General features: G+C 53.1%; 1 protein-coding gene across 1 annotated transcript in view; it reads right to left on the bottom strand.

Moving 5' to 3' along the window:
• Positions 1-21473, bottom strand: part of PDE6B (phosphodiesterase 6B) — a 32215-nt gene that overhangs the window by 2932 nt on the left and 7810 nt on the right. Inside the window, exons 4-19 of the mRNA XM_055587548.1 lie at positions 8380-8520; positions 8218-8292; positions 7317-7381; positions 6462-6528; positions 6273-6320; positions 5403-5552; positions 5154-5297; positions 4770-4835; positions 4185-4331; positions 3076-3183; positions 2782-2891; positions 2579-2666; positions 2088-2188; positions 1754-1861; positions 907-970; positions 514-588 (exon numbers count right to left, since the gene is read on the bottom strand). Of these exons, the coding sequence (XP_055443523.1) occupies positions 514-588; positions 907-970; positions 1754-1861; positions 2088-2188; positions 2579-2666; positions 2782-2891; positions 3076-3183; positions 4185-4331; positions 4770-4835; positions 5154-5297; positions 5403-5552; positions 6273-6320; positions 6462-6528; positions 7317-7381; positions 8218-8292; positions 8380-8520 (1557 nt within the window). The remainder of the gene's footprint in view (positions 1-513; positions 589-906; positions 971-1753; positions 1862-2087; positions 2189-2578; positions 2667-2781; positions 2892-3075; positions 3184-4184; positions 4332-4769; positions 4836-5153; positions 5298-5402; positions 5553-6272; positions 6321-6461; positions 6529-7316; positions 7382-8217; positions 8293-8379; positions 8521-21473) is intronic.

A 21473-nucleotide genomic window follows, 5' to 3' on the forward strand; every position in this document is an offset into this window, starting at 1 on the left:
TGCGGACACGGGTCCAAGCCCCCGTGTCCTTCCAGTAGTGGGCAGTCCTGCTCTTCATACCACCCCAGCCCTGCTGCACACTCCCCACCTTGGCTACTCTCTCCATGGCCACAGCCATGTCCAGGTGAGCCCTGGACTCTGGCCACCACTCCCCCTCCCAGCACTCTTCCCATGGGCCAGGCCTGCCACACCCTGAGCCTCCCTGGAGCAGCTCGCAGCCACACAGGGGCTCACCCCAGAGCTGCCTGGGCCCATGGGGGCTTTCGGCCAGGAGCTGCAGCCTGGCTCTGCAGCTTTGGCAACAGCTTTCCACCTCTGCGGGGGATCACATCTTTATCCAATCCCTGTATTTCCACAACTTTACCCAGATCCAGGCTCACGTCACATGACCCCACAAAGTGAGAGTTAGGCTCCAGGATTCCAGAACCCCCGGGGGCCCCCAGTCTGGGCCCAGCCAGGCCTGAGCTCCCAAGGGCCGGGACAGGTGTGGAGGATATTGGAGGCGACACTCACGATGGGCTGCTGATCCAGAACCGTCCTCTCCAAGTCCCCTTGCTCCCAGAACTCAGCTGCCACCAGCAGAGCGACCTGAAAGGCACACAGAAGGCAAGCGCCGGTGGGCTCAGCGCTTGCTCAGATACTGTCCTGAGATCCTGCCAGGATGGCCGGGGCCCTCAGCCTTCTGTGTCCCAGACTCTGGTGGCCCAACTCCTGAGGCTACACTGCTGTGGTGCCCAGCAGCGCAGCAGCCTCCTCCAGGGTGGCGGCTCTAGCTGGGCCCCAGAGCTGGGCAGCTGCCCTCGCCTCACCTTGCAGACAAGTGGGGCTGCTTCCCTATCCCAGGCCCCACTTAGATGCAACCCCATGGGGACTGGCAAGACGTCTGGGGACCCACATGACTCTGACCTTGCTTTGGACTTCCCAGGGCTTGGTGATGGCAGACAGGTCACACGCCGTCATCATCATGGCCCTGTGGGCAGATGGAGCTCCAGGTGTGCCCAGCCTGGCCTCCCTCCCTGCCCCACCCCTGCAAGGCCTGGTGTCTCTGGGGGCACAGAGCCAAGCGCCAGTGTCTGCAGTAGTGGGCGTCCCACCCTGTGCACCACTCCAGCCCTCCCCTGTCACCCCAGGCCGCCAGGGATGAGTCAGCAAGTGTTTCCTGGGGGCCCGTGATTTACACATAGCTCCTCATTGGGCCCTGAGAAGGCGAAGGCACCCCACTCCAGTACTCTTGCCTGGAAAATCCCATGGACGGAGGAGCCTGGTGGGCTGCAGTCCATGGGGTCACTGAGAGTCGGACACCACTGAGCGACTTCACTTTCACTTTTCAGTTTCATGTATTGGAGAAGGAAATGGCAACCCACTCCAGTACTCTCGCCTGGAGAATCCCAGGGACGGGGGAGCCTGGTGGGCTGCCGTCTATGGGGTCGCACAGAGTCGGACACGACTGAAGTGACTTAGCAGCAGCAGCAGCGGCCACACTGGGCCACTGGGACAGGCCTGGGGCTGGACTAGTTCTGAATCTCCACTTTGCAGATGAAAGAGTGGAGGCTCATAACGTGAGCAAATTATTTAACTGTGGACTCGGGCTGTCTGGTCCCAAATCCTGCAGCCTCCCCCGAAAGGAGAGCGGCTGGGGTGGGGGCATGGGCGCTGTCCGGAAGTGAGCTGCCCAGCTCTGGGCTCCCAGTCCCGCCCGCTGAGCTTTGCAGGAGGCGCTGCAATCGAGGGGCAGAGCCGCGTGCCTGCTCACATTACAATCTCCTTCCTCGTGGTCTCCAGGGACAGGTACTCCACCCAGCTCTTCCTGTCCTCGTAGTTCTTGGACTCATCCACAATCTTCTGGAACATCGTCCTCTTTCTGAACCCAAAGGACAAAGGGAGGGAGTCAACCCCTACCCCCCACCCACGCAGGACCCCGCCAACGTGTCCTCCTTGGTCTGAGCCCCACCCACCCTCCAAGAGAGGATCCGTCCAGGCCTGGGGCCCCGGGGCGGGGCACTTCTGTCTGGGGCCCCAGGTACCCCTCTACCGGCTCCTTCCCAGCAGGGCCCTGGGGCACCAGCGGGGCGGCGGGCGGCACCCACTTGAAGTAGAGCGCCAGGTCTGTGGCGATGATGGCGATGTCCATGAGATGGATCACGTGCTCGTGCTGCCGCCGGTTCAGGTTCTGGTAGATGTTCAGGGTCTGCGGGGGTGCGGGGGGTGCTCCCGTCACAGCCGCGCCCCCTTCTGTGCCTGTCCCCCACTCCCTCCTGGAGGCCATCCATCTGTCCCTCCCCATGTCGCTGGCCATCTTCTACCCAAGGGTCATGGGCCCCAGACACCGATGGCCCCGTATTGCACTGGGGGGCATCTAACGCCCACCTCCCCTCAACACCCGGAATATGAGCCCCCGTCCTCAGGGGGCATTTCCAAACTGGAACCACCAGGGGTGCCATCGCCCCCATCGCTTCAGAGCCTGCCTCCCTTCTCCAGCCCAGAGCGATGTGGTGTGGTTGCTGGCGGTGGAGGTTCAGGGGAGTGGGCGCAGGTCAGCTGGCCAGGGCCTACGGGAGAGTGAGGGGAGGACACGGACCTCCTCGGAGAGCAGGAACTTCCCGAACTCCAGGTGGTGTCGCTCCAAAATCGAGGAGCCGTGGAGCTTGGCTAAAGGGTTCTGGGACCTGTCACAGAGGTTTGGCTAAGAACAAGCAGCGGGCAGAGGCCCCAGGGCAGCCTGTGTGCCCAGCACTCCAGGGAAGGGGCGGCACCCTCAGAGGGCCCAGGACGTGCGCCTACTTCATCTGGTACAGGTTGTTGGTGCCCCGATGGTCAATGTCGTGGCACAGGCCGGCGGTCACCATGGCGAAGGCCTCCAGGTCCGTGTAGTAGCTCTTCAGCTTGCCTGTCTGCAGAGACAGGTGCCCAGATTCCTGCCCTGCCTGGCCCCCGCGGAGCTCAGCGGAGCCCGCCGCCCCTCCCCAGCTCGAGTGCCTGCCACCCGCTTCCGGGCCCTTGAAGGCCCCACCTCCAGGCTCCTCCCAGCCCCGTCAGACAGGGTGCCCTCTCCCCACCCCTGCCCCGGCCACGCACCATGAGCAGCGTGAACATGGTCTGGGCCACGTTGAAGCCGTGGCGCCAGTTGTGGTAGGTGATTCTCCTGTAGCCCTTGCTCACGGAGAACAGGAACCGCACCAGGACCTGCGGGAGGTGAGACACGGGGTCCAGGCACCGCAGTGCCCGGTCCCAGCGACGCATTTCCAGCTGACGGCAGTGCGAAAGGCTCACGTCCCTGCCCATCCCGCGGCCCTCCTGTCCACTGGCCTCCAGCTGCCTTCCTGGGTGGCACCTTGGGGTGGACGGGGCGGGGGGTGGAGGAGGGGTGGAAGGGGTGTGGACGGGGGGCACGGAAGAGGGGCGGGCAGGGGGTGGAGGAGGGGCGCATGGGGGGGCGGGCCGGGGGGCGGGGGGGACGACGGTGGACTCAGGGCGAAAGAGGGGCGGACGAGGGGCGGACGGAAGTGGACGCGGGGCGGACGCGGGGCGGCAGGGAGCCGGAGGAGTGGAGCTGAGGCCGAGAACACCTCCAACGTCCACAGGATGCCTGGGGCCTCCATCCTGTTGCCAAACCTCAAGTCGGGAAAGGACCCCAGGCGAGGGGCCTGGGATACTTTAGAAGAAAATGTCCATTTCAGCCGTGGGCGTCTGAGTGGGGCAGGATGTGTGGGCACCCGGGCACACAGTGGTGGAGAAAAAGGTGGTTGCTGAAGGTCCAGAGGCTGAGGGGCAGCAGGAGGGTGAGCCTTCTTCTGATGGGCAGTTGAGTTTGGATGATAGAACACGGGCTCAACCACTGCTTCCACAGCCGTTTTTAGGGCCAGAAATTATTTGGAATTCTTGCATTCTGTTAGTATTTTCTACAATGTGGTTTTTTGTGTGTTTTCCCTTAGTTTTTACCCCTGCTGCTGCCCCGTGGTGTGTGTGATCAGACTGCCTGCAGCCCCTGGTATCACGCTCTCCGTCCGTCCGTCTGTCCAGCCACGTAGGCTCCACACACTTGCCGTGTGTGTTCTGCCAGCCCACAGTGTCCATTCTGTGCGGACATGGCTTGCCCCCAGACTTCTTGCAGGAACTGGGATCCCGATCATCTCTCTCTGACCTCCTGGGAAAGCTGGGACCCTGGATCACAAATGAGCCCTCACCTCCTGGGGGATCTGGAACTTTCGAACCACACCCAGCTCATAGTACATCTGGATACCGCATTTGACCAGCTCCAGTTCCGTGCACTCCAGGTCCGAGAAGTGGAACTCATAGATGTCGAACTTGGTGGGCCCCGGCAGCACTTCCTTCTGTGGGAGGGACGGTGGGGCTGAGGGGCAGGCCCGCCGGAGCCCCGCCTGCTCCTCAGCTCCTCTTGGGATCCTCTGTCCAGCCTCAGACACGCCAGGTGTCTCTTAACTTTGGCTGCAGCCTGAGGCGCTCTCAGTCCCTCCTGGTTCAACCCTTTTCTCTCCCCTTCTCCCGCCAGTGGCCCAGCAGCAAGAATTTGCCCGCTGGGCAAATGAAGTTGTGAGGGAAACACAGATACACACATGCGTGGGCACACGCCGATATCGGCAAGGACCTGTGAATACACAGGCAGGTGGAAGGATACACGGACGCACACGGTCACAGGGATGGGCGGGCGTATTCAGCACAGACACCGCAGGACCTCCCTCTGCCACCTGGGGTGGCACCTCCCCTCGCTCAGGACTCCTCCGGCCCCCGGGGCGGGGCCCGACTCTGACCAGGATTTTCCCCAGCTCGTCCTCCTCGCAGTCGGCGGGCTCCTTCCCGAGGCGTTCTCTGGTTGGCTGGGAGAGAAGACGTGCTATGAGACGGTGATGGTGTCAACTGCACCCTGCGTGGCTGTGGGACTGAGTGATCCCTCGGGGAGCCCCAGCCGGAGCCTCTGGCCTCAGAAACGGTGGCGGTGGCCTCGGGCCGGCTCTTGTTCCCTCCACACCAGTCCACGCCCCCTGCCTGGATGGCGATGGTGGAGCCCTCACGCAGCACTACCAGAGGGGCTGGGGCCACTGCTAGGGGCCTGTGGCCAGGCAGGGAGCCCCGGATGGTGCAGCGTGTGCAGGTCTAGGCCACACCCCTGCTCCCCGTGGGAGTGCCGCACGCACCAGGATCAGCTGGATCTCCTCTCTGTCACATCTCACGTGGTACAGGACCACGTCTTGGGCGATGTCCTTGCGGTTCTCCAGCTTGTTCATCTTGTCGTAGGTGTCAGTGTTCAGCACCGACCAGCCCAGGAACTGTGTGAGAGACTGCAGGCGCACGTCACCCCCATGGGTGCCCCCGGGGCGGCTCCCAGGCCTGGGTCCCACACCCCCCGGGGTCGCCTCCGGAACCCCGCCTGTGACAGGTGTTACCTCCATCAGGACTTCATCCTGCTCATCGAAGGGCTTCCCGTCCTTCCTGTTGTAAAATGTCGCGACCCCCACGATCTCCTCCTTCTTGTTGACGATGGGCATGGAGAGGACGTTCTTGACGATCCACCCAGAGTCGTCCAGAGGCCCCTCCTGCCGGGAGAGTTGTTCAGAGCTGACCGCTGCCCTGGGTCTGACCCTGGCCTGGGCCTGCTCGTCACCCAGGGAGCGTGAACCTCACTTCTTCTGCCCTCAAAGGGCAGAGGCTGGGCCCCTGCTCCCGTCTGGCGGCCCACCATGCCCGCGAGCCGGCGGTGACCTCTTCCTGGACGAGGGAAGACGTCCGCCGAGGCGCCTCACCGTGCGAGCGCTGTGGGCACATCGGTTCCCGCTCTTGGAGGCCCCCCCACTCCCCGCCTGTCCCCGCGCTTGACTGGATGCTCTGCTGCTAAGTTCCCAATAATTGCCGAACGAGGGGCCTGGCGCTCCCCCGGGCCCCACAGACGGCGTGGTGGGTCCCCGCTCACATTCCACTCATGGTTGGCCAGTGAAATGTGGACCCAGGCCAGTTCCTGGAGGGGGCCCTGAAAGATAAAGTGCAGGTCCACCCGTCCACGTGGCCTGGACCTCCTTTGGAAAAGAGCCCACCCTGGTAGTGTGTCCCCAGAGGGAGCAGATGTGAACCCTCGCCGGGTGCAGCCGCAACCACCCAAGCAGCAGACCTGTGTGCACGGAACATGCTGTGCTGCCGTTAGCCTGTGAGGTCTGAGGTGGTTTCTTAAGCAGCAAAAACGAATTCAGTCATCATTTCTGAACCACAACATTTTTTTTCCTAAAGTAAAGTACACATTCCATTAATGAATAGACAGATACCTGAAAATTGAACATTTCATCGGCAGGGGCATTCATAATATTACAGATCTGAAAAAGGATCAGAAACACAATTTCACTTGAAGCGGCCAAATATAGAGTATGATTCTAAAATAGACTGTCCAGTCTGATGAGCTTCTACGTAGGCAAAGCTGGGTCACACAGGCCTCTGGGAAGGGCTGGGGGACTCACAAAACCGCTTTCTGCCACGTAGGTTGGAAGGCCGCTGGCAAGGGCCCAGTGGTCAGCCGGGGGTGAGCTGTGGGGAGAGAAGCAAAGGGCGGTGGGCAGGCGCTCGGGTGTGTGTGTGCTGATTCCCTTCCCCGGGCTCTGGGTGGGTGTGGAAAGCTGGCAAAGACTTGAAGAAGGGGAGGGCAGGCCAGGGCTGGGTCTGGGGACACCTGAGCTGTGTCGTGCCTCCTTCTCTGCCCGTGAAGAGGCCCCCTCTTCCTGGGAGCCACAGGCTTCCCCCAGGCAGGCCTGGCTCTGGGTCCTGCTCGCTGCATGGGCCCCGCAGGGTGGGGTCCTGATGGGCTCTGGGGCTTGTACAGCTGTGCGGCTGTGGGGCTGGAAGTGGCCAGCTGCCGCCCCCTCTCTCCAGGCTGCCCTCAGCTCTGTTGGTTCTGCTGCCCACTGGGCTGGTCCCTCCAGTCCCACCGCCCGCACCCCCCCCCCCCCCCGCCGGCCCCAGCTGTGCAGTGTCGGGCCTCCCTGGAGACTCCGCCTGCGGGCTGGCTGGGTGAACTAAGATGAGACCCTAAAGGCCTCAAAGGCCAGTCGCTGCTGAGAGGGCCACCCGGACAGCCCCGCTGAGCCTTGAGTCCACATCAATGTTTGTGGGACGTCAGGCCTCCTCGTGACCCCATGCATTTCCTCCCAGACCATTGAGTCAGCCTCCGTCTGTACTCTGTCCTGCCTCAACCCGCGGCGCACGGAGTGTCAAAGGGTGTGGGGGCGAGCCAGGGGCTGCGGACTCTGCCGTGACGGGCCCTCAGCCCCGTCCAGCCCGGGCCCTCGGGTAACACTTCTCAGAACCCTGACACTTACGGGATGACCTTGATGTCTTCCTTGCCGTGGAGGATGTAGTCTATGACTTTGTAGAAGAGGATTTCCTGAGAAGCAGACCGCAGAAGGCATGAGGGGCTCCCCGATGGGAACCCCACCACACACACCACACCCACACACATGACACACCACATAAGCCCACATAATGACTCGCAGGCACACACGTGGACTGTGCACATGCGTGGACCATCACTGACTGTCCTGGGACACACGTTTGTCTTCCCTCCAGCCTCGTCCCCCACCCACACACTGGCCCGTATCTGTCACACAAGTGCGTGCAGCTGAGCCAGGCCCGTGTGTCTATCTTTCACACACACACCTGTCCTCTCATATAACTGGGACAAGTTGTGGTCACAGCCGGCCTCTGTGCAGAGATTCCCACTTGGCACACAGAACCCGTGGAGTCCCTGAGACAGCCTGTTGCCACCCCACTTGACAAGAGGGGAGATTGGGTCACGGCTCTGACGTGTGACCCCAGTCGGATGCACAACGTGTGGCTGAGGTATCTGCACACGTCCCTACCCGACTCGCATTCCTACGTGGCCCTGCTCAGGCAGATGTTAGAGCGATTTAAGACTAGGGCAGCAGGTCTGCTCAGCCAGAGCAGATGTTGCTCAGTAAACCAGGCTGACAGCCCTTATCAGGACCAGGCTTGGACCTTGGCCCCAGAGCACTGCAGGGGGCTGGCGCTGGGGAGACGTCCTCAGGGGCCTGCCCTCTGGAGCGGTCAGAGGGCCAGGCAGCCCTCCACCCCGTCCTCGCCTCGCCACAGCCTCCCGAGCCTTCCCTCCCACCCGGGTCAGCTGGGGCGACCCCTCCCCATGGTGGAGCTGGGCCAGGAAGCCGGGTGCAGGGCAGGCCTGTCACCCTGCCTGCGACTTACCCGGCCGTCAGGTGTGCGGGGGCCCGAGTACGCCTGGGCCTCTCCCATCAGCACGGGCCACACGTCAAAGAATTCCTGGAAGAGAAGAGAAGGGAGCGGGGCACCAACTCAGCGGCGGAGCAGGACGAGGCGGCCAGGGGCCTGTGGGCGCTGGGGCCTCACCTTCTCCTTGGTCATGTCCAGGAGGCCCACCGAGTACCGGTCACAGTTCAGATAGGCCCGTACAGTGTAGAAGGCCTTGTGAAACTGCCTCTCGATGTCTGTCAGCTCCTCAAACACCTTGTTGGCCGACCACAGCAGCACCTGGGGGGGACACACCGCTGCGTCCGTGGCCACACCCGCCCATCGGCACAGCAGCACCTCGGTGAGGGCTGCCACCCTGAGACACGCACTTGCACACACGCACAGGGAGCCCGGGACGCGGACAGTGTTGCCTCTCCCGGCGTCTCTGCAGGGTGCCGCGCCCGAGGTTTGATCCAGTATGTGGCCCTCGGCTCCCTGCCTCAGGGTCCCCGGAAGCTTCTTGGCAGGTAAGTTCTCCAGGGTTTGGCCACATCCCTGCCACTCACTCCTCGGTGCTGGCCTCAGGCTGTGGTGGTGAGTGGATGAAAGTTTAGATCTATTGCCATGAGCTTGAAAGGCAGAGCTCTGACCAGCCAGCCCTCCATAACTAGCCTGTGAGAAGCTGGGGCTTGAGGACATGAATTTGTTGTTTTCTGGACGTCAGGCACTTTTGTGGTCTCTGCAAAGCAAGTTGAGAGCGAGAATGCACTGACACACTCTAGGAGGGCCTGGCCAGACCCTGCCCGGGACATCAGCCCCCAGCCAGGCCGGCTGCTGTGCAGGGTCAGCCTCCCTCCGACCTCCTCAGCAGCGGCCCTGGGCCGGACCCTCTAGGCCCCACCCCTTCACACACACTCACCGCCTCCCCGCCTTCTGACCTGTAAGGAGGGTGGTCTGGTGCCCGGTCCCTCCTCCTCCACCATGAGGAGCCGGCCTCCTTGCCTGGCTCCCTTCCTGCCAGTTTGTGAGCATGTGTGACAATGTGTGTATCTGAGAGTGAGTGTATGCACGTCAGTCACCTGTGCCTCTACCCCCAGAGGCCTGCTGAGTTCGTTGGTACCAGTCCTGGTGAGAGCAGAACCCATGTCACAAATGTCGAGGGGTGGGCAGTCGGGTGTCCAGGTAGTCATGGACAGCTGAGCTTGGGGGTGGGGGTGTCTGGGCTGCAAGCCTTATTTTTGAGCCATCTGAGTACTTCAGTCCCCAAACCTGTCCTCTAGGAGAGGGATGGAGTGAGGAGGAAAGGGCGCGGGCATCACAGCACAGCCTCTAGGGCAGGCCTCCCTCCAACTCCACCTTGCCCCTCCAGTGCCACAGCCGGACCAAGGGCCAGTCCCCACACTGGACGCTGCTCTGAAGCAGGCTATCTTGGCCCCAAGGAAATGGGCGCTCAGCGGATCAGGCAGCATGTCCACTGTGGTTTGAAGCCAGGTGTGAGGCCCACTCCAGGCCTCTGCCTTCCCCTTCCTTTTTTTCTCTGACTTGAGTCTGGGGTACCGTCTGATGGGATGAGGGCATCTTAGGGGTTACCTGTAGCCACTGCCATACCAGGTTTTAGAGCATTCCAGCCCCCAGCCAACACCCCGATCCCCCAGCCAGAAGGTCCTCAGCCCCAAGCCAACACCCCGATCCCTCCTCGAACTGCCCCACTGACTGCTGAGTGTTCTAGAACTTCGTCTAAATGGATTCATGCAGTGCCTGTCCCACGCCCGCCCCCTTCTGCCTGTCCCACATCTGTCTGGGGCGGCTCTTCCCAGACCAGTCTGCCCTCCTGCCTCTGTGGGCCCTTGGACTGCTTGTCTCGACTGCGGCAAACTGTGCTGTCTCGGTTGCCGGGAGCCATCTCCCGGCATATTGCATATTGAGTGCAGCACTTTCACAGCATCATCTTTCAGGATCTGGAATAGCTCAACTGGAATTCTATCACTGTCTGGAGCCAGCGTGAGAAACTCCGCCCGTGGCAAAGGTCATGAGGAAGGAGGCTCGGCATACGCAAAGGCGGGATCGAGCCTCAGGAGTCCCCCTGGAAATTCTCGAGCATCTACCCCCAAAACCAGAGTCTGCCTACTTTCTGCTTTGTGCTCTCACCTACACCTCTGACTTTACGGGGGGCTGTCCCCCACTACCTCTCTCTAAAAAAAGAGTTAACTTACAGCTCCAGTTAATAAAGTTCCTGGGTGTGATAGTGTTTCAACCTACAAACTCCTTTGGAAGTCCTCTAGCCTGCCTGAATAGGTTTTTCCGGCCACATGTGATTGCTCAGAGCCTCCCAACTGTGAGAGGCATGAGATGTTCTAAACTGTCTAAATTCAGATTCCTTTGAGCAGTTAAAAGATTGATTAGAAATTGTATTGGTGAAGGGATTTTCACTTGTTGGGCCAATGTTTGCTGCTAAGTCTCCATATCCCTTACGTGCTGTGTCCCTGGCAGTGTATTGATTAATATGATTGGTGTAAGTAGTAGCTTTAATGTTTGTAACCTTGGACCCTTGAGTTAATTCTTTTTCTTGTTATAGCCCACCACACCTTTGCCCTATAGGAATGCAACTTTAATGCTTTGGAGGGTGGCACCTGACTAATCACCTTTAGAGAAAAATAAGTTTTCTGAAGAAAGGGTCTTAAAATGTTAACAGGCCTCCGGGCCAGAAGATGATGCAAATCACCTAAACTTTTGCATATGATAAGTTTGCAGGAAGAAAGCCTGGCTTACTGCATGACTCTACCCCTTCCCCCATTATCCTCTATGCATAACTTAAGGTATAAAAACTACTTTGGAAAATAAAGTGCGGGCCTTGCTCACTGAAACTTGGTCTCCCCATGTCGTTCTTTCTCTCACCTTCTGGCTGAATTATTCAGCCTCTTTTCTCCACTGAATTTCCTCACTGAGCTATCCTTATTTCAGCCTCTTTTCTCCACTGAATTTCTTCACTGAGCTATCCTTATTTAACCACTCTTTATATCCTTAATTAACGTTTAATTAAGCAATTGTTTCCTGATCCTCGCCGAAGCCGTCTCTCCTTCGAATACTCTGGATTAGCCAGGGCTGGACCCCGGCACTCGGTGGTGCTCCTGGAGCCCCTTCTCTGTCTGAGTGACCAGGAGCCTGTGGTTGGCAGGAGCTGCAGTGTAGCCCTTGACAGATTCATCAGGGGCACTCCTCTTTAATGTTCCAAGATGAAATCTGGGAGGGGCCACTTGGTGACCCTGGAAGTGAGGGGCATCCAGTTGCATCTGGGGACAGATAATGCAGAGGCCTGCGCTGCCCCTGGGGTGGGGAGGCTGGCCTGTGAGGCCTAAGCTCATGCTCATACTATGCAGGGGATATCAGGCTGCTGGGAGGGCAGGAGGCAGATGGGAAAGGTGACCCAGAGGCCCTGGGCAGCTTGAGCTCCCAAGGCCCTTATTTAGGGGCAAGTTCTTGAATCTTAAAGAATTTTGAGAATCACTTGTTAAACACAGCCATTATTCAAGTTAAATAATGTTAACTTAAAAATTAAGAAAATTAGGGAATTCCCTAGCCCCTCACTGGTTGGGACTCTGTACTGTCAGTGCTGAGGGTTTGGGTTTGATCCCTGGTCAGGGAACTAAGATCCCACAGGCCACATGGCCAAAGAACGGAAAGAAAAAAAAAGAAAGAAATTACATTAAGGCAAAAATAATAAATATGCAAATGCATGTTTCCCCGTTTCACTACAGGTGACTGTTATCCGTATGCTTATGGCTTCTGACAGTGGAAAGAAGGGTCACCCTATGATACTTCTCCCAGCCACGTGTCCAGCGACATCAGAGTGGGAGCTGCAGGGACAGAAATCGGCCTGCACTGCCCAGGGGGGTGAGCCTGCCCCGCCTTGCTGCTTCCACTCACATGTCCTGACTTCCAAATACTTCCACATGTTCACAGATCAGGAATACGAGATAGCTTTGAGCCTGGGTGCTCTTTATGTAGCCTTGTGAGTTGGGGCGCCTCCCACCTCATCCTGGGAGCGGCAGTGCACACGCTCTGTTTTTATACCAGCCAACGGGTTGTGGACAAAAGCATGGCCCGGGCAGCGTGGAGCCAAAGTTCTGTACCCCTGGGGCCTCTCGTCCAGCTGGTGCTGCAACATGGGCCGTGGGAACCGCAGCTACAGCTGGCCAGTCAGCTTCACGCAGCAGATCTGAAATTCCCACATCCCAGGGCCAAGTCTATGATTTCTTTGTTGTTTCTCTTGCCTCTGACTAAAGTGGCCAAGACACCTTCAAAAAGGGGTTGATGGGAGCCCCTGAGGCGGAGTCCATGGGAAGAGTGACCAGGGCTGATCGACAGTGATTCTTGACCAGGGAGGGGGCCTAGGACCCTGGAGGATTGCTAAGATCTATGCGAGGGAGGGGCAGGCCCTGTGCAGAGAAATGCTTTAATTTGCAATTGGGGCTCCCCTACAGTGTGAGGAAGAAGTGGGCACCAGACTGAATTGCAGGCAATGTGGGAGCCAGGCTTTGTTCATTTCAGTCTTTTCTTTTCAAAGAGAGCTGTGAGGTAGAGTTGTGAAGTAATTAGAGTTCTTTAAAATGCTGTTCAGAGTGTAAGGTCTCAGAGGTGGCTTTCTACTGGGGTTAGGCGATATCTGAGTGGAAATCAAAGTATTTAATTGAGACATGAACACCCATTGTTGGAAGTCCCCTTTATAACTCTCACATCTGTACATGAATGTGGTCTGAAGAGCTGGAAACATTGGGTCTCTGGATGGTCATGTTTCCTAAGTGTCAGGGATTCATTTGGGGGAATGATATTTACTGCCTGCCTTAGGACTGGTATAACTGGACGATAGAACAGACAAAAATCCTTGACTCTTAGATTCATTTTCTAATGTGGGGAGTGCAGGCTAGAACATAAACAAACAAAGCAACTAGATGGCTTGTCATGGGGAGATGAGCAAATGCAGGGGGTCCAGCAGGTAGAGGTGGGGGGGGGATGCAGGGCTAGAGTGAGGAGGTGCTCAGGTCAGGGGAGACCTGTCTACAAAGGAGCCATGTGTAGGATGTGTAGGGCAGTGTTCTTGGCAGAGGGACCAGCAAGTCCATAAGCCCTTGAGAGGAGCATGGCTGGGGCAGGATGGTGGCGTATGGAGAAGTGGGCAGGGGCTGCAGGAGAGGCCCTGAGGGCCCCCCCCAGTGATAGGGCTTAAGTTTTCAAAGTGTGGCTCTGACTGAGTTGAGTTGGGGTGGCTAATGAGGGAGGCAGAAGGAGCGGGACCCTGAGACAGTATGCAGGAAGAGGAGCTGAAAAGTGAGGGTATCCAAAGCAAGGGCTAGGGGCTCAGAACATGACAGGCAGAGAATTAGAATTAGAAACTCTAGGCTTCTCCTGAGATCCAACTTCCCCGGAAGGAACACAGCCCCTGGGTGAGATGTGCTGGGGGAAGGTGTGTGTGGTGGGGCAGAGTCCAGAAGATGCTCCCAGACTTGCCTCCCAGGCCCACACCTGGGCTGTGTGGGGTGGGTTTGCATCTTGGCCTGAGGCCACTGCTTGAAGCTGCAGATAAGAATCTGGGGAAATGTCCTCACAGCAGTTAGGTTAAGGGGCCTGGCTGAGAGCAAGCTGAGAGAAAGGCAGCCTCAAAGCCAGGGTAGGAGGAAAGCCACTCAGAATCCCTCCCAGGGGGACGGCTAGGCCTCACCAAGGGCAGAGGAGCACGCGGTGAGCATATGGGAAGAAATAAGGGCTGGAATTTAATGAAATACTTGAATACTACCATCCAGGAGGTTCAACACACACCAGATGGGATGAATTCAAAGACACCCAGACTATAATCAAGCTGTCGAAAGATGGAGAGACCCTTGAAAACAGTGAGAGAAGAGACTCATCACATACAGGGGATCCTCACTAAGTGTATCAGCAGATTTCTCATCTGCTCTCATTTCAGCACAGAATCTGCTGAAACTTTGGGGACTAGAAGGCAGTGACCTGGTGTATGGTGGTTTAGTTGCTAACTCATGTCCGACTCTTGCAACCCCATGGACTGTAGCCTGCCAGTCTCCTCTGTCCACGGGATTCTCCAGGCAACTCCACTCCACTGGAGTGGGTTACCATTTCCTTCTCCAGGGGATCTTCCCATCCCAGAAATCGAGCCTGGGTCTCCTGCATTGCAGGCAGATTATTTACTGATTGAGCTGGTCTTCCTAATCCAGGCATAAACCCAGCTCTCCCATGTTGCAGGCAGATTCTTTGCCAACTGGGCCACCAGGGAAGCCCAATCTGGTGTATTCAAAGTGCTAAAATTAAAAAAAAACAACAACTGTCAATCGAGAATCTTGTATCTGGGAAAACTGCCCTTTAAGAGTGAGGGAGAAATTAAGACATCTCCAGAAAAACAAAAGTTGAGGGAGTAAATGACCACTACAATTTCCCAGCAAGAAATGCCCTCCAGGTAAAATGAAAGGACCTCAGAACTAGAATTATTATAACAACAAAAACTAAAATATTGCTGAAATAAATTAGAGAAGACATAAATAGTTAGAAAGACAGTCTTTGCTTATGAAGTAGAAGACTCAATGTTGTTACAATGTCAATACTACCCAAAGTAACCTACAAGTTCAATTAATCCCTATCAAAATCTCAATGGTGCCTTTGCAGAAGTATAAAAACACATTCTGGAGTTCATATAGCAGCTCAAGGGATCGTGACTAGTTAAACAATATTGAGAACAACTAAAGCTGGAGGACTCATATTACCTGATTTGAAAGCATAGTACAAACCTGTGTTAATCCAAACATGATACTGGCATAAAGACAGCCATATAGACCAGTGGAAAGCTTTCAGAGTCCAAAAATAAACCCTGGCATATATGGTCAAATTATTTTTGACAAAAAATCCAAGACCATTCAATGGGGAAAGAGTTCAGTTCAGTTCAGTTCAGTCACTCAGTCGTGTCTGACTCTTTGCGACCCCATGAACTGCAGCACGCCAGGCCTCCCTGTCCATCACCAACTCCCAGAGTCCACCCAAACCCATGTCCATTGAGTCGGTGATGCCATCGAACCATCTCATCCTCTGTCATCCCCTTCTCCTCCTGCCCTCAATCTTTCCCAGCATCAGGGTCTTTTCAAATGAGTCAACTCTTCACATTAGGTGGCCAAAGTATTGGGGTTTCAGCTTCAATATCAGTCCTTCCAATGAACACCCAGGACTGATCTCCTTTAGGATGGACTGGTTGGATCTCCTTGCAGTCCAAGGGACTCTCAAGAGTCTTCTTGGTTATATCTGATTGCTTAGATATAACATTTTGACTGACAACAAAAGAAAAAATAGACAAACTGGACTTCCTGAAAATTAAAAACTTTTGTGCATTGAAAGACACCGTTAACAGAGTCAAAAGGGAGGGAGAAAATATCTCCACAATGGGAGAAAATATTTGCAAATCACACATCTGGTAAGAGATTAATACAAAGATTATGTAGAGAACTACTAAAATTCAACAACAAAAACAAACAACCAGATTAAAAAATGGGCAAAGAACTTGAATAGACATTTCTCCAAAGAAGAAATACAAATGGCCAATAAACATGAAAAGATGATCAATATCAGTAATCATTAGTTAGTTCAGTTGCTCAGTCATGTCCGACTCTTTGAGACCCCATGAACTGCAGCACGCCAGGCCTCCCTGTCCATCACCAACTCCCAGAGTTCACTCAGACTCACGTCCATTGAGTCAGTGATGCCATCCAGCCATCTCATCCTCTGTCGTCCCCTTCTCCTCCTGCCCCCAATCCCTCCCAGCATCAGAGTCTTTTCCAATGAGTCAACTCTTCGCATCAGGTGGCCAAAGTACTGGAGTTTCAGCTTTAGGATCATTCTTTCCAAAGAAATCCCAGGGCCGATCTCCTTCAGAATGGACTGGTTGGATCTCCTTGCAGTCCAAGGGACTCTCAAGAGTCTTCTCCAACACCACAGTTCAAAAGCATGAATTCTTTGGCGCTCAGCTTTCTTCACAGTCCAACTCTCACATCCATACATGACCACCGGAAAAACTATAGCCTTGACTAGTCGGACTTTTGTTGGCAAAGTAATGTCTCTGCTTTTGAATATGCTATCTAGGTTGGTCATAACTTTCCTTCCAAGGAGTAAGCATCTTTTAATTTCATGGCTGCAATCACCATCTCCAGTGATTTTGGAGCCCCCCAAAATAAAGTCTGACACCGTTTCCACTGTTTCCCCATCTATTTCCCATGAAGTGATGGGACCAGATGCCATGATCTTCGTTTTCTGAATGTTGAGCTTTAAGCCAACTTTTTCACTCTCCACTTTCACTTTCATCAAGAGGCTTTTTAGTTCCTCTTCATTTTCTGCCATAAGGGTGGTGTCATCTGCATATCTGAGCTTATTGATATTTCTTCTGGCAATTTTGATTCCAGCTTGTGCTTCTTCCAGCCTAGAGTTTCTCATGATGTACTCAGCATAGAAGTTAAATAAGCAGGGTGACAATATACAGCCTTGACGTACTCCTTTTCCTATTTGGAACCAGTCTGTTGTTCCATGTCCAGTTCTAACTGATGCTTCCTGACCTGCATACAGGTTTCTCAACAGGCAGGTCAGGTGGTCTGGTATTCCCATCTCTTTCAGAATTTTCCACAGTTTATTGTGATCCACACAGTCAAAGGCTTTGGCATAGTCAATAAAGCAGAAATAGATGTTTTTCTGGAACTCTCTTGCTTTTTCAATGATCCAGCAGATGTTGGCAATTTGATCTCTGGTTCCTCTGCCTTTTCTAAAACCAGCTTGAACATCTGGAATTCCATGGTTCACGTATTGCTGAAGCCTGGCTTGGAGAATTTTGAGCATTACTTTACTAGCGTGTGAGATGAGTGCAATTGTGTGGTAGTTTGAACATTCTTTGGCATTGCCTTTCTTTGGGATTGGAATGAAAACTGACCTTTTCCAGTCCTGTGGCCGCTCCTGAGTTTTCCAAATTTGCTGGCATATTGAGTGCAGCACTTTCACAGCATCATCTTTCAGGATCTGAAATAGCTCAACTGGAATTCCATCACCTCCACTAGCTTTGTTCGTAGTGATGCTTTCTAAGGCCCACTTGACTTCACAATCCAAGATGTCTGGCTCTAGGTGAGTGATCACACCATCGTGATTATCTGGGTCGTGAAGATCTTTTTTGTACAGTTCTTCTGTGTATTCTTGCCATCTCTTCTTAATATCTTCTGCTTCTGTTAGGTCCATACCATTTCTGTCCTTTATCGAGCCCATCTTTGCATGAAATGTTCCCTTGGTATCTCAAATTTTCTTGAAGAGATCTCTAGTCTTTCCCATTCTGTTGTTTTCCTCTATTTCTTTGCATTGGTCGCTGAGGAAGGCTTTCTTATCTCTTCTTGCTATTTTTTGGAACTCTGCATTCAGATGCTTATATGTTTCCTCTTCTCCTTTGCTTTTCACTTCTCTTCTTTTCACAGCTGTTTGTAAGGCCTCCCCCGACAGCCGTTTTGCTTTTCTGCATTTGGGGAATGCGAATCAGAACCACACTCACAACTAACACCTGTTAGGATGACTACTGTTAAAACCAAAACAGAAAATGAGTATTGGCAAGGAAGTGGAGAAATTGGGACCCTTTTGCACTGTTGATGGGAATGGAAAATGGCACAGACACTTTGGAAAATAATATGGAGGTTTTTTAAAAAAATTATACGGAATTACCGTATGATCCAACATTTCCACTTCTGGCCATATACTCAAAAGAATCAAAAGCTGGATTTCAAAGAGATATCTGTGCACCCATGTTCACAGCAGCATTATTCATAATAGCTAAAATGCTGGAGCAACAAAAGTGTCCATCAACAGATGAATAGAGAAGCAAAATTGTGGTATATACATACAATGGTATACTGCTGCTGCTAAGTCGCTTCAGTCGTGTCTGACTCTGTGCGACCCCATAGACCCCTGGTGGGCTCACCAGGCTCCCCCATCCCTGGGATTCTCCAGGCAAGAACACTGGAGTGGGTTGCCATTTCCTTCTCCAATGCGTGAAAGTGAAAAGTGAAAGGGAAGTCACTCAGTCGTGTCCGACTCTTAGCGACCCCACGGACTGCAGCCTACCAGGCTCTGCCGTCCATGGGATTTTCCAGGCAAGAGTACTGGAGTGGGGTGCCATTGCCTTCTCTGACAACGGTATACTATTCAGCTCTAAAAAGGAATAAAAGTCTGAACATGCTCCGCCACGGATGAACCTCGAGGACATCATGCTTGGTGCAATAAGCTAGTCACAAAAAGACAAATACTACAGGATCCCACTTATAGGAGCTAAAATCATAGAAACAGAGAACAGAATGTGGTTTCCAGGGGCTGGGATGGGAGATCTGGGGAGTTGGTGTTTAAAGAGGATAGAGTTCCAATTTGGGAATCTGTACAGAGTTCTGAAGATGGATGGTGGTGGTGGTTGCCTGATATGAATGTACTTAATGCCGCTGAACTGTAGATTAAAAATTATTAAGACAGTTGCACACACAGCCTGCAGCCCTCACCCCAGATTTTGTCTTCCTTTTCTGGGGACTGGTGATGACTATTCTGTTAGGCCTCCTGTTTGGCCCCTGTTTCATCTCTGACAGGGTCGAGCAGTTTCAGATTAAATTGCTGTTACTACAAGGATACAGCATACACAATTCTGATACAGATACAGATTTCAGATACAGAAACCTGTATACAGATACAGAATACCTCATCAAGTTAGATTGGGTAGAGAGAGACTTCTGCTCTGCTAGGCAGGACTATGCCCACACACAGCAGGAAGTAGTTACAGAAGGAAGAGACCTCGGCCCCAGTTCCCAAAAGTATCTTGAGTATAAAGTCTCTCGGGGGGAACTGTCGAGGGAAGCGCACGGACTGAAACCGCCACCCTGGCCAAGCAACATAGTCACCACGCACATGAGTTATTTTATGACAGGAGGCCCTGGTAATGAACACAGAACTAATAAGCCACAACTAGAAGAGATTGGGAAAGGTCGGAAAGAGACACCGTGTGTCTGAGCCCCTCTCAGAAGGCTGGCATTCATCCTGGCTGAGCAACGCGTGCACCACCAGGGAGAACTCTAAGTCACAATGATTGGCCAAAGACCACCTGGAAACTAATCCCTTCCCCATAGAACCCGAGACTGAGAGCCACGTGGCGGAGCAGTCCTCCTGCTTTCCCTTACCCTGCTGCTCTCTGCGGGTGCCCTTTCCCAACAAATTCTCTTGCTTTGTCAAAAAAAAAACGTGTAACAAATTGGCCCCATGCTGTCTTTACACGTTAAGTCCAAACATTCAAGAAGAGCATAACATTACTATGGGCATCCCGTCTGTTACCAAAACCAGTAATGTGATTGTAGAGAAATAAACATAATGTAATCCATTGTCATTCAAAAAACAAAACCAAACAAACAAACAAGCAAAGTATGATTGAGGTAGTAATTTTTTTATGTGTATTTTATCACAAGGAAAATAATTGGGAAAAAAGTAAAAGAATGGAAAAATATATACCATGCTAACACCAATCAAAAGGAAACTGAAGGAGCTATGTTAAGTTTCTACAAAGCAGAAGAAAAGATTTTTCTTCTGCAGAAGAAAAATTATCAGGAGTAAAGAGGGACAGCACAAGCTGGAATCAAGATTGCCGGAAGAAATATCAATAACCTCAGATATGCAGATGACACCACCCTTATGGCCGAAAGGGAAGAGGAACTCAAAAGCCTCTTGATGAAAGTGAAAGAGGAGAGTGAAAAAGTTGGCTTAAAGCTCAACATTCAGAAAACGAAGATCATGGCATCTGGTCCCATCACTTCATGGGAAATAGATGGGGAAACAGTGGAAACAGTGTCAGACTTTATTTCTCGGGACTTCAAAATCACTGCAGATGGTGACTGCAGCCATGAAATTAAAAGACGCTTACTCCTTGGAAGGAAAGTTATGACCAACCTAGATAGCATATTAAAAAGCAGAGACATTGCCAACAAAGGTCCGTGTAGTCAAGGCTATGGTTTTTCCGGTGGTCATGTATGGATGTGAGAGTTGGACTGTGAAGAAAGCTGAGCGCCAAAGAATTGATGCTTTTGAACTGTGGTTTGGAGGAGACTCTTGAGAGTCCCTTGGACTGCAAGGAGATCCAACCAGTCCATTCTGAAGGAGATCAGCCCTGGGATTTCTTTGGAAGGAATGATCCTAAAGCTGAAACTCCAGTACTTTGGCCACCTGATGCGAAGAGTTGACTCATTGGAAAAGACTCTGATGCTGGGAGGGATTGGGGGCAGGAGGAGAAGGGGACGACAGAGGATGAGATGGCTGGATGGCATCACTGACTCGATGGACATGAGTTTGAGTGAACTCTGGGAATTGGTGATGGACAGGGAGGCCTGGCGTGCTGCGATTCATGGGGTCGCAAGGAGTTGGACACGACTGAGCGACTGAACTGAACTGAACTGAAAGAGGGACATTACATAATGATAAAGCGGTCATTTCTCCAAGGAGACATTAATCCTTAATGTGTATACACCTAACAGCAGAGCATCAGATTGTATAAAGTAAAAACTAATGGAACTGCAAGACACATAGATAAGTCCATTATTATAGTTGGAGACTTCAGTGTTCTTTTTTCAGTTAATTGATAGATCCTGCAGGCAGAAACTGAGTAAGAAAATAGCTGAACTAAACAGCAGTGGCTACAACGAATGTCTGCAGACAACTTCATCCGACAGGAGCAGAACACACATTTCTCTCAAGGTCACACGGAACAGTCACCAACATAAACCACATTCTGGGCCACAAAACATGTCTTAACACATTTAAGAGAATTAAAAATCATAAGAATACATTGTCATACCACAGGCGATAAACTAGAAATCATTAACAGAAAGATAGTTGGAAAATTCCAAAGTAGATTAAACAATACACTTCTAATTAATATATGGATAGAAAAAGCAGTCTCAAGAGAAATTTTGAAAGATTTTAAACTAAGTGAAAATACAACTTATCAAAGTTCGTGGGATACCATGAAAGCAGGGCTTGGAGTGAAATCTATAGCATTAATTGCATGTATTAGAGAAGAAAAACAGTCTAAAATCAGTAACTTAATCCTAGGAAACTAGAAAAAAAGATTATTTTAAGCCTAAAGCAAGCAGAAGGAAATGACTAGTAAGTAACAAATATTAAAAACCACCGTATGCCCCCCAATTTGATAATCT

The sequence above is a fragment of the Bubalus kerabau genome, chromosome 7 (assembly GCF_029407905.1).
Source record: "Bubalus kerabau isolate K-KA32 ecotype Philippines breed swamp buffalo chromosome 7, PCC_UOA_SB_1v2, whole genome shotgun sequence".
In the NCBI taxonomy this organism is placed as follows: domain Eukaryota; kingdom Metazoa; phylum Chordata; class Mammalia; order Artiodactyla; family Bovidae; genus Bubalus; species Bubalus kerabau.